The 15247-nt window shown below is 42.2% G+C and overlaps 1 protein-coding gene across 1 annotated transcript in view; it reads right to left on the bottom strand.

Annotated features, from left to right (window-relative positions):
- LOC124718779 (centaurin-gamma-1A) overlaps positions 1-15247 on the bottom strand; it is a 327380-nt gene that overhangs the window by 47323 nt on the left and 264810 nt on the right. Inside the window, exons 10-11 of the mRNA XM_047244390.1 lie at positions 11547-11643; positions 5734-5876 (exon numbers count right to left, since the gene is read on the bottom strand). Coding sequence (XP_047100346.1) covers positions 5734-5876; positions 11547-11643 — 240 coding nt within the window. The remainder of the gene's footprint in view (positions 1-5733; positions 5877-11546; positions 11644-15247) is intronic.

Below are 15247 nucleotides of genomic sequence, written 5' to 3'. Positions count from 1 at the left end.
CATTTCCTCACTTCCCTGTTGCACTTGTTGGCAGTGTGGAGGAAGAACAACATCTAGTTAACTTCCATACGAGCTCCAATTTCTCTTATTTTCTCATCACGGGCATTTTGCAAGAAGTAGACAGGAGGAAGTAACCTGTTGCTTGACTCTTTTGGAAGTGTACACTCTTGGAGTTAAGACCTCTCCACGATATTGTCTCGTAACGTCTGCCACTGAACATTTGTGAGCATCTGCATCACGACTAAATGATCTTTTGACAAAACGCAGTATTCTTCACTGGATATTCCAATTTTTTAGTGCTCCTTACCTCAGTCAGTAAAAATGGAACCCTTATAGGATCACTTTATTTTCCGCCTGTCTATCTGTCTGTCTGACTGTTAATAACCATTTTTCTCAGGATTGCGTAGATGTATTGATGTAACTGACTCGGATAGTGATTATTTAATTGGATACATAAAAAAATCTACTCACCAAGCAGTGGCAGAACACACACATAATAGACGGTTGTAATTAGAAAGCTTTTGGAGCCAGTGGCTCCTCCTTCAGGTAGAAGGGTTGAAGGGGAAGGAAGAGGGATGAAGGAAAAGGACTGGAGACGTCTAGGAAAAGGGTAGATTTCTGGAAAGTCACCCAGAACTGCAGGTCAGGGGAGACTTACCGTAAGGGACAAGAAGGAAAGACCACCCCTCCTCCTTCCCCATCAACCCTTCTGCCTGAAGAAGGAGCCACTGGCTCCAAAAGCTTGCCAGTTACAGTAGTCTTTTATGTGTGTGTTCTGGCACTGCCTGGTGAGTAGATTTTTTATCCATCCAATTAAATAATTTTGTCAATAATTGTTTTTGTTAACTCGGACAGTGAGATAGAGTTATTATAGCTGTCCAAAATTGATCCATACATACTTCCTACATTGCCAACGGCACTGCGAATGGCCACTACGAGACAAACACCGGAAAGAAGCTGCGCCCTCGAGTCGATCGCCTCGTCACGTGGCGGGATCTCACGGTCGACTTGCCCGATATAAGCGCTGGGAAGAGCAGTTCTTGTCGGTTGTCTGTATGATCCTCATATTAAGCTGACTGCCTCGTGACAACAACTAGTGCTTCTGACCTGGCGTAGTCTTGCTCTGTGTGATTCTGTACTTCATGTTCACCATTTCTCTATCTAGTGAACACAGAACAGAGCGTGTTAGCAAGTGTAAACGTCAACATGTATCAAGTTGAAATTGAAACTACATACCAAGCTCTATAGTCCCTTGGTGATGTAAAATATCGAAGCTTATAAGCCAATGCAAACAAAAGATAAGAGCATTTATGTCGCATATTGAAAACTCACTCATCAAAGCCTGTAGGGTACTTTCCATTGACTTAGAATCACTAAATGTGGCGTGAAGCAAGGTTCCACAGTATAATTGAAGCAAAAACTGTGTAAATTGTTAGAAAAAAAAAGTCATTTGTTATCCTACTGTCTGTCTCTCAAAAAATACGGCCATTTATGTCACACATTTTAATACTTCAAAACTCACTCATCAAAACCTATAGGGTACTTCCCTTTGGCCTGAAATCATGAAATTTGGCAAGAAACAAGGTTTCGCAGCACGAGTAAAAGAAAAAGTCTGAAAATGATTAATCTGTAACTATCACACATGAAATTTTGTTTTGTCATTTGTAAACTGACTGTCTTTCTGTCCACTTGTTAAGACCCTTTTTCCTCAGGAGAAGGTAGACATAAGAAATTGAAATTTATGTCATCTAAGGCCTACACGGTCCCTTGGTGGTGTACAAAATTTAAGCTTCTAAGTCAATGAAATCAAAAGATACAGCTATTTATGTCAAATGTTTTGACACTTGCAAACTCACTCTTCAAAATGTATAGGGTACTTCCCATTGACCTATAATCATCAAATTTTGCAAGAAGCAATGATCACAGTAAATCATTTATACACAAAGATATAAATGATAATCATTTACAACATACCACAATGGTGTCGGTGATGTCCGGATGAACAAATTGGTTCATGACACTTGTGGTCTACCAAACCGGCAACAGCCACAAGCTGCCCTACAAAAGCCCTGTGCAGAAAGTCCACGTGTGCCACGTAAGTTCATTTCTTTTTCTTGCTAAAACCATCCTCGAATATTAAAAATCTTTTGTTCTTGCACTTACAAAATGTAAAACTGACATTTGATTGAATTTTATCTCAAAATATTGGGAACTGTAACAGCGTTAAATTAACAATTATACTGTTTCACTTGTGTGACCTTCTTACTATTAAACTAATGTGTTTGTAAGGTGTAAATTTAGACTGAATAGTAAATGTAATTAGTTTTTTGCATCATGTTAACAAAAGTTTTTTCTGCCATTACCCTCACATAAAAATTTAAAGTGATAATGATAATGAAGTAGCGACTAAGTTTGTGGCTTACAGGAAAGTGAGAAGGAATATTGAAAATGTCACACATAGTGCATGTGATGTGTAGCTTAGATGGCTTTGAGGCTGTCTCTCAGCTTGACGGACCACTAGTGTTCTGTATCAGACACTTCCCCTACACCACTGTGGTATGTTTTCAACAGTTATCATTTACAAATTATATATTGTAAACACCAAATAAAAACATAACAACTATTACAGTCAAACAATGGAAGTTACAGGTTGGAATATCAACAATATAAGCACACACTATTCACCTACACAAGCAAGCATAGTTCACGTACATATGACATTCATCTCCAGCAACTTGGACTGGAAGGCAGAGGGGTTGGAAATGATTGGGTGGGAGGTATGGGGACAGTAGGTTACCACAGGTTGAGGACAGGATAATTCTGGGAGCAGACAATGTTCTGTAGGATTAACTTCCACCTGCGGAGCTCAGAAGAGCTAGTGATGGAATGAAGGATGCAGATGGCTCGGGTAGTGACACAGCCTCTGAAATCTAGCATTTTATGTTCAGCTATGTGTTTTGCCATTGGGTGATGTACTCTGGTCTCGATCAAAGTTTGGCAGTGGCCTTTCATCCTGGTGGACAGCTGTTTGGTAGTCATGCCAATATAAAAAGCTGTGCAATGATGTAGTTGAGTAGGTATACGACTCGGTCGTTTTCACAGGTGCGTGGCCACCCTCTGATGGGGTGGGGTAAGTCTGTGATAGGACTGGAATAGGAAGTATCGAGAGGGTGGATCGGGCAAGTATTGCACACAGGTCTTCCACAGAAATACGACCCCCGTGGCAAAGGGTCGGGACTGGGAGTTGTATAGGGACGGACGAGGATGTCGTGGAGGTCGGGTGGCCGACAGAACTCCATTTTAGGAGGGGTGGGAAGGATGTCGGGTCAGGTGAGCTAATTTCAGGGCACGACGATAGCCAAAGCCTCAACAAAGGATGTGGTTCAGTTGTTCCACTCTGAGGTGGTACTGGGTAACAAAGGAGGCACTCCACTCTAGATGATTCTTGGTGGTGGTATGAGGATTGGGAGTGTATGGTGATGGGGCATGCTTGTGGACTACATCTGAGAGATAGTGCCTGTCTGTGGATCCCTTCAGCATATTAGACAGGGGAGCTCCTTCAGCACAGTGGATGAGGGAGCTCCGGTCACTGCAGATATGTCCTCATCGGGTGGTCAGGCTGTATGGGAGGGATCTTTTGGTGTGGAATGCAGGTACTGTTGGTTGTTTGTGGGTTTTATGTGGACTGAGGTGTGGATGGAGCCATCAGAGAGGAGGAGATCAATGTCCAGGAAGGTAGCACACTGGTTTCAGGAGAACCAGGTGAGGTGGATGGGTGAGAAGGTGTCTAGGTTGTGAACGAGTGAGTGTACAGTGTCTCGGGCCTGAATCAGATTGTGAAGATATTGTCAATGAGCCTGAACCAGACTGAAGGCTAGGTAGGCCTCCGTTAGGTGGCCAGTAGACAGGATGACAGGAGGATGTTGTGCAGGTACCTGTGGCCGTGTCACAGATTTTTTTGTATACGTTCCCATCAAACGAGAAGTAATTGTGTGTTAGGATACAGTTAGTAAGGTGTATGAGGGATGAGGTAGTGGGTTTGGAGTCTGAAGAACATTGGGAAAGGTAGTGCTCAATTGTGACAAGACCACGGGCACAGGGGATATTGTTCTATAGGGAAGGGTGTCTACAGTGACGAGTGGAGATCCAGGAGGTAAAGGGCTGGAGATGGTGAAGAACAGAAGTGATTGGTACCTTTGAGGTGAGAAGCAAGATTACGAGCAACTGGTTGGAGGTATTGGTCAATGACGGCCAACATTCTTTCAGTAGAGGCACAATAACCAGCAACTATAGGGTGCCCAGGATGGTTGGATTTTGGGGAGCACGTAGAAGGTGGGTGTGCATAGTGCCACAGGGGTGAGGAGGGAAATGGATTCAAGATTCTGGGAAGGTCCTAAGGCATTAAGCAGGGATTGAAGGTTGTGTTAGACTTCTGGGATGGGCCCACTCTAGCAGAGTTTAGTGGCCAAGAGCAAAGTAGACCACACTGTAGCACAATATACGGCTAAATGGAACATGCTCGATTTCAATGGCTGCTTCACTACCCGAGCCACCGACAGATTTTCTGAACTGCACAGATGGGAGTTATCCTTACAACTCATTCTCTGTTCTGGAAATTATCCCAGCCTCATGCACAGATGGGAGTTATCCTTACAACCCATTCTCTGCTCTGGAAATTATCCCAGCCTCAACCTACGGTAACCTACTCTCCCCACACACTCCACCCAACAGTCCCCCCCCCCCTCCCCCCCGTCCAATCACCTCCTCCATATTCTCGTCTTCCACCATCCTCTCTCCGACGCACTCGTGCGTCTTTCACCTTCCCCACTGCTTTACCTTCTCTCTCCATATCCCCCCCCCCCCCCCCCCTCCCCATACACTTCCCTGCCCAGCAACCTCCCGAAGCTGCACTTGTTGCCAGTCTAGTCCCTGCACACTCCGTCAGACAGCACTCTTCTATCCTCCCCACCTGTACCCTGCTATCCCTTCACCTTACCTGCCCCTCCAGACAGACAGGTGCATTCCGGTTTGAGCTGCTGGAGGTAGGTGGTCGTGTGTGCTTGCCTGTGTGAATGGATGTGTATTTGTTTCCTTTTCTGATGAAGGCTTTGGCCAAAAGCCGATGTGTAAGTGTCTTTTCTGTGTGCCTGTCTGCAACTCAGTGTTTCACCTTTACAGTGAGTAACATCTATTACAATAGGTCATAAGCAATTGTATTGAATGTACAGATAGTCATTATTTCTCGTGAAACTCATTGAAACAGAATAACTGACATGAATATCACTCTGGATAGAGTGGAAAACCATTGCTCCATGCATTTATTCTGCATTAATTTGGTTCTGATTGAATTCCCAGTTTTACAGTACTACACTCAAACTTTTACGATGAACTTGTGGTGATATTAGTATTTTTTTTATTTCAATTTTTCTAGCATTTGGGATAAACCTGTTTGCACTGAGCCAGCCGATATACCCTTTGATAATTGTTTGTTATATTACAATCCTCCAAAGTTTGTCTGATAATAACAAGGGCTGCATCACTGTCATACGTCACACATTCTTCTGTGGTGGAAGATTACGTGTGTGTGTGTGTGTGTGTGTGTGTGTGTGTGTGTGTGTGTGTGTGTGTGTGTGAGAGAGAGAGAGAGAGAGAGAGAGAGAGAGAGAGAGAGAGAGAGAGAGAGAGAGAGAGGAGTACTGCTGCATTGCACGCTATACACAGAAACTCGCTCACCGTCACATTCCGTGTTCTTCATCCCACTGCTTTTCATTCTTCGGTGCCTCTTCTTTACATTTGGTGTTTCTATTTTCATGTCGGTGCCATTTAAGAGTGACTGGGAAATGGCATTATTCGACAGAATCACAGCGTCTTCATTGCTGAAAAATGATGAAATACTTTATACACAAATGATTTGTTGCAGATTACAATTAAACATATTACAAAAACTACTATCTCTGTTTTGCTAGGTCCTCCGCCATCTAAAAAACATAGTTTTCCTTTCCTGTGGTCACCAGACACATTTTGAGGTCTCTGTTGGCCACCGCTTGCCCTTTCCTTTTACTTCGTGTCTTTATCTCAAAAGGAAAATGCAACTGGGGAAAAAACCTGTTAGATCATTATCTACCCACTCATCCTCACAACAGACGAGTCCCCTCGCATTTTTGTGTCAGAGTGAGTTGTTCCCTCTTATCCCTGAAGAAGGAACTAATATTCCAAATGTTAGGAACAGTTTTCTTCCCCCTTCTTTTAAGTGTTTCCATTGCCAATATTTGAAATTTCACATCTTGAATGTACTTTTATTCTTCAGTGGGCACTATTACCACAGGTTTGATTCATCGTGATAAGCTCACAAGAATAAAAGTTACACTGATTAAAATTCCATTCACATAAAATCTAAGCATTCATTTGCTTTCAAGTGATATGCTTATAGTTGATGCACATGTGCAGATTACAGGTGCTGGGCTCTTTCAAATACACGAAGAGAATTAGATGCACTGAAATGAAATAAGTGGTTTGACAGGGATGAAATTTCTCAAGTTGCAGCGACACGAAACGATATCCGTGCATACCGTTTGGAAATTCTGTGAGACTGTGAAACAGAACCGTTTTCCGTGCTTATCTCGAGCAGTTGCTCGAACCATTACTCTATCTGAGCGGATTTTTATATACACTGGAGTCACATTAATGTGACCACCGCATATGTTCAACATCGACATGCAATAAACACTCGTAGGTGGCACGTGGCAGCACAACACGTGCAGGGTGTATAAAACATGTCAGGGAGCACGGAAAACAGTGCATTTGTCGTCGTAACGCAGGATCGGAGCGATTCGTCAGACATTCTAATAGGGCAATATCATTGATTTTTGGGCCAAGGGTGGAAGCATTTCCGAAATAGCTAAGTCGGTACACCGTTCACGTGCTGCCTCGGTTAAAGTACACAGTGCACGGCAAAAAGGGGCCGTCCAAAACTTTCGAGATGACTGTGGTGGACGGTGGGCCTTAGGTGTCAAAGATGTGGAATTGTGTATGGGAGAACAGATGTGCATCTGTTGGCTCAACTGACCGCTCAGATGAACCGAGGGATTACCTACAGCATCTCCTCGACGACAGTTTACCGAATGTTGCCGTGTCAGGGCCTCTGCAGCAAGCACCTGGTTCCTGCACTCGTGCTGACTGCTGTTCGTCATTGACTAAAAGTGGAATTTGCATACTGATACCACAATTGGTTGTCCAATGCGTGGCAACAGGTGGCCTCTTTGAGGTGAATCATATTTTGTGATACATCGGGCAGACGGCCATCGGCACGAAATGTCAAAGTGAACACCCTGAATGTGTAATGATCTGGGGAATGTTTTGTGGCATTCCCCGGGTGACCTCGTCATTCTGGCAACTGCTGGCAGCAGCACAGTGCGACGTGTGCGGTTCGAAGTGCACGAGAGTGAGTTTACTGTACTCCCCTGGCCGTCAAACTTCCTGGGTTTAAACGTAACGAAACATCTGTCGGACCAACTCGATCGGGCTGTGCCACAGATCCTGAACAGAGAAACGTAGCACAACTGACCACGGTATTGGAGTTGGTGCGGCTCCACATCTGGAACCTCACTGACTCTCCACCTGCACATCTCGCAGTGGTCTGTGCTGCAAAAGGTGGTTATTTGGACTTTTGACGGGTGTTGACATTAATACGACTAGACGTAGAAAAAAACTGGTATGTATGAAAGTATACATCGTTAGCAGTCACCACTCACTTCTGTGTGAAGTAATGTCCTAATTTAGTACAAATGTATTTGAAATGTAAACTTTTGGATCAAGTCTCCATTTAATTGGGCTCAAATTTCACCTACTGGACACACAAACCTGTTACACGAGGTGTTCCACATGTCATCCTCGCATTTGAAGGCAATAATGGGCCTGTCTCTGCAATAAATTACAAATTCTTTCACACACCCCGATTACCTCACAACGGTCGACACGACTGTACAATTCGCTGTTCCGATTCCGTGACTGTACGGACTGCAGTATTGTATACGTCTCTTTCGAGATAATTCTCGACAAAAAAATCCACAGGTTCAGGTTAGGTGATGTCGGAAGCTGACGTACGGCCCGTACTCGAACTATAAGTCTCGGCTCGTATTGGTATGTTAAATATCACCTTGTATTGGCAACGAGTGGTGTGCTGACAATGTGCCCCTCCCCGTATCCACATCCAGTGATGTCTGTCAGCTCAATATGACACGGCAGTCTGTTGGTACTGTTGGGTCCTAAAGGAGTTTAGTTTAAATTGGCAGCAAAATGTACTGTATCACATCGTCATTGTACCGTATTCTCCAACTGTGGCCGACGGGTGAAATCTAAGCCCATTTAGATGCGGACCCGGAAAGGTTTACATTTCAAATACATTTCTAGTAACTAGGACAACATTTCACACTGTAGTCTGTGGTGGTTTATAACTACAAGTTCACGAGTATCTCACAAATGGCTCATTTGCAAACCAATATTTACTGGAATCGTTTTCTTTCTATTTTCATGTGCTTTCTCACACATCAGTTCTTTTTTATTAGTTACAACGCTGTGTACGTACAACCCTAGGGAGTGCCTTAGGTAGCAGTGTTTGGAAATTCCAGGTAGAAACAGGAGTGATGACATAAGTCCGAGTCAGCCCGGAGATGTGCTCGTGTCGTCTGATGCATAATACGGCTTCTCTCAGGGGTAAGAAGGAAATATGGGTTCGAGCCCCAGTCTATTACACATTTTCAACTGTCACGACATTTTCTGTCAATAGTTTTTGCACAGTTTTTGTGTTAGCTTTAAACATATATATGAAAGGTTCACAAATCAACTCATCATGAAGTACCTGGCTTATATGCACAAGTAGTGAAAGTGCTTCCTATTAAATCAATCTTACACTAATTTTGGCAAAGTGGTGTGGGACCTGCTGTGAGATTACATTATTATTTGGTTACAAGTTTTGGTTACTGATGTAACTAATTACATTTTACAATTCATTTGTCAATCTGACAAACATGTAGGAGGACGAGGAAGAGATTAGTGTTTACGTACATATGAAGACGGTATCTGTTGTTTCAGACATGTTCAAAAGAACAAATACCGTCTTCATACAGATAAGGCATACCGGCCAATGATCTCCTTCATTGCGGATGCACTCACACTGCTCAAACTCTTATGGGCATCGGTAGATCGACTGTTGCGGGCAATGAGTATAGTGGGCAGGGGCACTACAAATGTAGTGTGTGGACAGTAAGCTGGAAGTGTGGGTCTCACGGGGAGCGTGCCAGAGATAAGTTCCTGCAGTCACACTATCCTCCGTGTCCTCGGTGGCTCAGTCGGATAGAGCACCACATAAGCGGGAGATCCCGGGTTCGAGTTCCTGTCGGGGCACACATTTTCGACTGTCCCCGTCGATATTTATCAATGTTCGTAAGCAGCTAACGGTCTGGATTTCATCGTAATTTCATTAGTGTTTAATGTCCCTTCGACAATGTGGTCATTAGAGACGGAGCACAATCTCAGATTAGGGAAGGACTGAGAAGGAAAGCAGCCGTGCCCTTTCAAAAGAACCGTCCCACCATTTGCCTCAAGCGATTTAAGAAAATTGTGAAAAATCTAAATCGGGTTGGCCAGACACAGGTTTGAACTGTTGTGCTCCTGAATGTGACTCAGCATGCTAATCACCGTGGTACCCCTCTCGGTACAAGCACATAGTATCCTCTGTCAGTACGATGTGCACAGCAGTGGTATCATTTGCATGTGAATAATTAGCAGCTGAACATACTCTCACCATCTCCAATTCAGATTGTATGCAACTCAACACTTCCACTACATCTGCGTAAACTTCAAATAAGCAAAACTTTTATTTCGAAGGAGCAATCGTCACAAAACAAAAGTCCGTTGCCTACAAAGAATTTCGTCAAAATCTACTTAGAAGTTTTTATTCGATGCACGTGTGCACAGTCGGAGAGGTGCATAGGGATCCAAGTGACAGGTTTTGCTATTCACCCGAAGTCCTAAAATCTCCTTTTCCCTCCAATATCCTCAGCTTACAAACTACTGAGCTCATTTTACAAGTCAGGTACTTTTGGTTCTACATAATTGTGTTGGCTATTCCATTAACAAAACTTTTGGTTTCTGGCTTAAATAAAGACTTCTATGGAAAGGTGAAGTCTTTCTTAGCACTCACAAAATTCTGAGACAGTAAAGAACATTTAATTTGGTGAATGGCTCAATGTCATTCTAATATTCAGCAAGTTTGCACTGCTACTTGTCAGTTGCTCAAAATTGTTGAGAAATGTTAAACATGCAAATAAACTGTTTTTCCAGGTGGCACGATAAAATTAACTTTCCAGATCTACCGTGGACTACGTCGGACATTACAATTTTCTGTTACAGTTCTGATGTAGGATAGTGTCCGACACATTTCCATTAGTGTAAAATAAATAAGAGTTGGGAAGAATGCAGTGAGTAAAAAAACTGCATTGGAAAGCATAATGCTATGTTGCATGTTACCAAATTCAGTGTGTTTATTTTCTTAACGGTTTTATTGCTATGAGGCTCTACAAAATATTAATTTATAAGGGATCACTTTTTTTTATTACACAACCAAAGTAATTTCACCACTAACAGTTTTTAATTTTTATCTCAAAAGACTTTAACATTTGCACAATAAAATATGCATTCTATGTTACTGTAAACTTTCAGAATGTTCTAAGAATTTTTTTCTGGGCACATTTATCAGCTCATTTCTCTTAGTCAAATAAAGGCAAACTTTTTGAAATGTGTGAGAGTTTCAATTTTTGTTTCGCAGAGTACCTAGGAATTTCATTCTGGGAAGAGGTTTATCATATTTTAGACAATGAAGACTGATGTCAGACTTCTTAAAATATTTTTATGAACAACTGAAATTATCAAGAGAACAATCAATCCTACTCCATACAATAAGTCTAAAGGTTGTGGATGGGCAGTACAGATTGTGACAAAGGGAATATCTGTACTAGGGAATGAAAAATTAATGAAGTAAATTACTAAAAAAGGAGGCTAAAATATTACGGACACCCGTTTAGGATGGACGACAAGAGGCTGACATAACAAATTTCTAAGCTATTTGACAGTAGACCGAGAGTTCCCTGCAAATGTTTCAGGGAAGAGAGGAAGGAGTTTGAACAGCACAGATTGAACAAAAGAGACATCCCATCCCTAACAAATCATAGGACAGCGATTCACAGTTTTAAAGGTTTTCATCACAGATACTGAACAGTGAAAGCAGATAGGCTGCCACTGCAAGAGGAAGAAGGGAAAGATATTGAACCTCAAAGGAAGATTTCAGTCATGTTTAATTGTCAATTAATGCAATCTTATACTACCATTATTGAGTAAAAATGGTTTTTAAATTATCACGTATGTGCAATGTTGTAAACCAGCAACATAGCCTCGCCGGACCCACGATCGCTGCACGTGTGCCGCGCACAACGTGACAGACTGACAGACAGTGTGCAATAAGCAAGCAGGTGGGCAAGCAGAGCACTCACGTGGACGACTGGATGAGCCGGCTGCTAGGATCACTGCGTAGCTCAAAGGCAGTGAGCAGCACTTTGTCCGCAGTCCGCCTCTCCTTGCCTTGAAAACCTGAAAACATCGAGTGTTGTGCTCACAGTGTAAGGCTGCACAAAATCATTTACATTTGACATACAGGGTGGGTCAAAAGTCCCCGTACCCCCTAGTATCGACTGAGGAGCATGTCGACAACACAGGAGACTGTTCAATCGAAGCAGAGACTCTGTCACATGTTTCTGCAAATTAAAGCTCGATTGCGACTGTGAAAACATGTATACCTGAATTTCAACAATAAATAAGAAATAACATAGCCATCAACCTGCATAATAACATTTGATGCTGAACAGTGGTTACAAGGATAAGAGGATTTCTCACCCACCCATACAAGAGATTGGAAACTATAAAAAAGAGAGTGAGAAGAAGAGAGAGAGAGAGACAGAGAGAGAGAGAGAGAGAGAATTAGCAAAGTACAACAATTATATGTAGTGTTAAAAGTTACTCCTGGTGCCACTAATATCTTCTCTGTCTAAGTGTTGACATTCAAATATGAGTATTCACTTGGTTTAATTTATTTACAATAACTATGATTCACTATAATCATGAAAATAAGTCTTTTGTTGTTTCATTTGGAGGTAAGTGTAATACTTTCTCAATTGATTTTTCAAGCCTCGATATAGCGATACAGAATTCACAATCCTTATAATCAAATTGCTTGTGATACATGAGGCGTAAGATCTAATGAAGAGAACTGAAACTATTCACGAGAAATGTAAAGAGGCTTTGGGATCCAGTTGGCGAAAAAAAATTCTTTTAAATTTTTCACCTAAGGCAGAGCCACACAATGTGATGTTTCAGAAGCTCACCAGACTGAAAGTCATTACATTTGCTGAAAAAATAAATATGAAATACTGTTTTCATTGTGAAGCTCCTCCATTAAGTGATGCAAAGTAGTAGTTCATTATAAACACATAGATCTACCTCTACGTTGTACAGCCACTGATGAGAGTCACTACCTGCACTGAGGTTTATAGCCTGTAATACAGAACAATTTATTCAGAGAAAAAGAATTTAAGACAAAGTGTTCTACATTTCCACACAAAATGATTTGAAATTTTATGAGATAAAAAACCGAGGATAACAAAAAGTGTACAACTTTGCTTATGCTGTTTGCCAATACGTGGCGACAACAGTAAGTAGTGGTCGAAGGAAACAGATCGCAGATGTCAGGCAGTTAGCTTGGACCTCGGTCAACATAAGCTCATTCGAACATTAATCAATTTGTGTCTGCATCACAATGTTGTTCTCGATTCAAAATGTCAGTTTACGAGCCTGATTCTCATAATTTGTGGGCGGTGTTACTGTTTTGTTTCGATACGATGAAAACAGCGGCTGAGTCCCATCGAATGCTCTCGAGTACATACAGTAAGGACACTATTAGTGAAAGAACGTGTCGTGAGTGGTTTCAACGCTTCAAGAATGGTGATTTTAACATCTCAGAATGGCACAGTGATGGAAGAGAGAATGTTTCCAAAGATGCAGAATTGGAGACATTGCCGAATGAAGACTCGCGTTAAACTCGAGAAGAACTGGCACGATTAGTGGGAGCGACACAGCAAGTCATTTCAAAACGTCTCGAGGCTATGGGCGTGATTCGGAAAGAAGGAACTTGGGTCCCGTGTGAGCTGAAACTGAGAGACGTTGAACGGTGTTGGTGTGTTTGTGAACAGCTGCTTTGTGTGTTTGTGAACAGTTGCTTCAGAGGCAAAAACGAAAGGTATTTCTGCATCGCACTGTGACTGGGGATGAAAAAGGGGTTATTACAATAGCCCTAAATGCAAAAAATCATTGAGATATCTCTGCCATGCTTCCACATCAATGGCCAAACCGAATATTCACGGTTCCAAGATCATGCTCTGCATTTGGTGGGACCAGCTTGGTGTCGTGTACTGTGAGGTGTTAAAACCAAGTGAAACAATCACAGGTGCTCGTTATTGAAGGCTATTAATGCGTTTGAGCAGACCATTAAAAGACAAATGGCTGCAATACCGTGAGAGGCACCATAAAGTGATTTTGCAGCACGACAACGCTCGACCCCACGTTGCAAAAGAGGTCAAAACGTACTTGGAAACGTTAAAATGAGATGTCCTACCCCACCCGCCATATTCTCTATACATTGCTCCCTCTGACTACCACCTGTTTATATCAATGATTATCACCTGTTTAGATCAATGGTGCAGGGCCTGGCTGACCAACACTTCCGATCTCATGAAGAAGTCACAAATTGGATTGATTCGTGGACCACTTCAAAAGATGAACAATTTTTTCGACGTGGAATTTGTACACTGCCGAAAAGATTGGAGAAAGTAGTGACCGGCAATGGAAAATACTTTGAATGATACACGTGCAACCAATTTGTTTCATTAAAGTCTCAAATGTTGGGGAAAAAACGGAAAAGTTGTACACCTTGTACATGTACAATTTTTCACAAAAACAAATACCAACTGTTTTGGCAGACTAGTTGAGTAATATTTCCCCTACAGAAAAAAAATTAAGTCTTTCTGAGAAGTCTCTTTCCTTCTGTTATAGTAGCAATGACCAATCCACAAAGTCGACGAAAGAAAGAACACAAATAAGGAAGGTATTAAGCAATAAGGCATTAAAGACCACTTCTGTCATAAAGGAATTATCTCACATTGCTGTGCTTCACTGCAGTTCATACCAGCAAAGTCCATTACCTACAAAGGCAATACAAGACTTGAGAAAGCAATGTCACGTATGCATAAATACACAAGGAGAGAGGGAATATTAAGACTGTCAGCAGGGAACCACAACATTAGCAGATCCATATGACACCAGGAAATTCCATTGATACAATTATGTTACAGTATTATCCAGTAGTTAACCCATTAAGTGAGTAGTTTGCGCACACGCATCTCTTCCACGCTGGGTAATATGCGCGGTGGTGCTGCGTACTGTACTCCGCATAAAAGTTTTCCTTCATGTTTTCATTGTTGAATTTAAATTGATATTGGGTGGAAATGAATAAAATACACTGCAGAGTTAAAAAAACTGTATTATCACAATATTACAAGTCGTTTTCAGAGTGAAACATTTTAAAACAAGGTGCTGCACACAAGGAAACTTCGCATTGTGCACACCAGTACGAAGTCCCTTTGTGAAGGTCTTTTCTCGTGCACACCACACACCTACTTGTTGGTCTTTTCTTTGCTGTGGGCGGCAGAAGGTCTGGAAAATGCCTGGCTGTAAGGAGTGTTGCTTTCGTTGTTCGAGGTGGGCGTCCTACTGATGTCCCTTGTTGTGGTGAAGGTATGGTCAACTGTTCGCCAAGGCTAATCGTGAAGTTCATTCTTCTTTGTTCGCCACCATGCTTCTTGAACAGAATGTATGCATTGAAGCATGCAATGTGCAAGAAATGGTGGAAAAGCTTCTGATAATATTTTTTCAGCACGTTCCTGACCATCTGGTAGCTTTGTAACTGAGAATCGCACCTATCCACGCCCCACCATATGACCAGATGACATGTGGCTTTTTAACGATTCCCTTCTAAGAGTTTACATTTAAAAATGTATCGTCATGGGAGATGTTGACCATAATGACGTCTCTTTCGTCCTTCCATTTCATTACCATCTGCTTGACTCTGCACCATGTTATGTAC

Source organism: Schistocerca piceifrons, chromosome 10 (genome assembly GCF_021461385.2).
Source record: "Schistocerca piceifrons isolate TAMUIC-IGC-003096 chromosome 10, iqSchPice1.1, whole genome shotgun sequence".
NCBI classification, from domain to species: domain Eukaryota; kingdom Metazoa; phylum Arthropoda; class Insecta; order Orthoptera; family Acrididae; genus Schistocerca; species Schistocerca piceifrons.
This window is presented reverse-complemented; position numbering and strand designations above follow the sequence as displayed.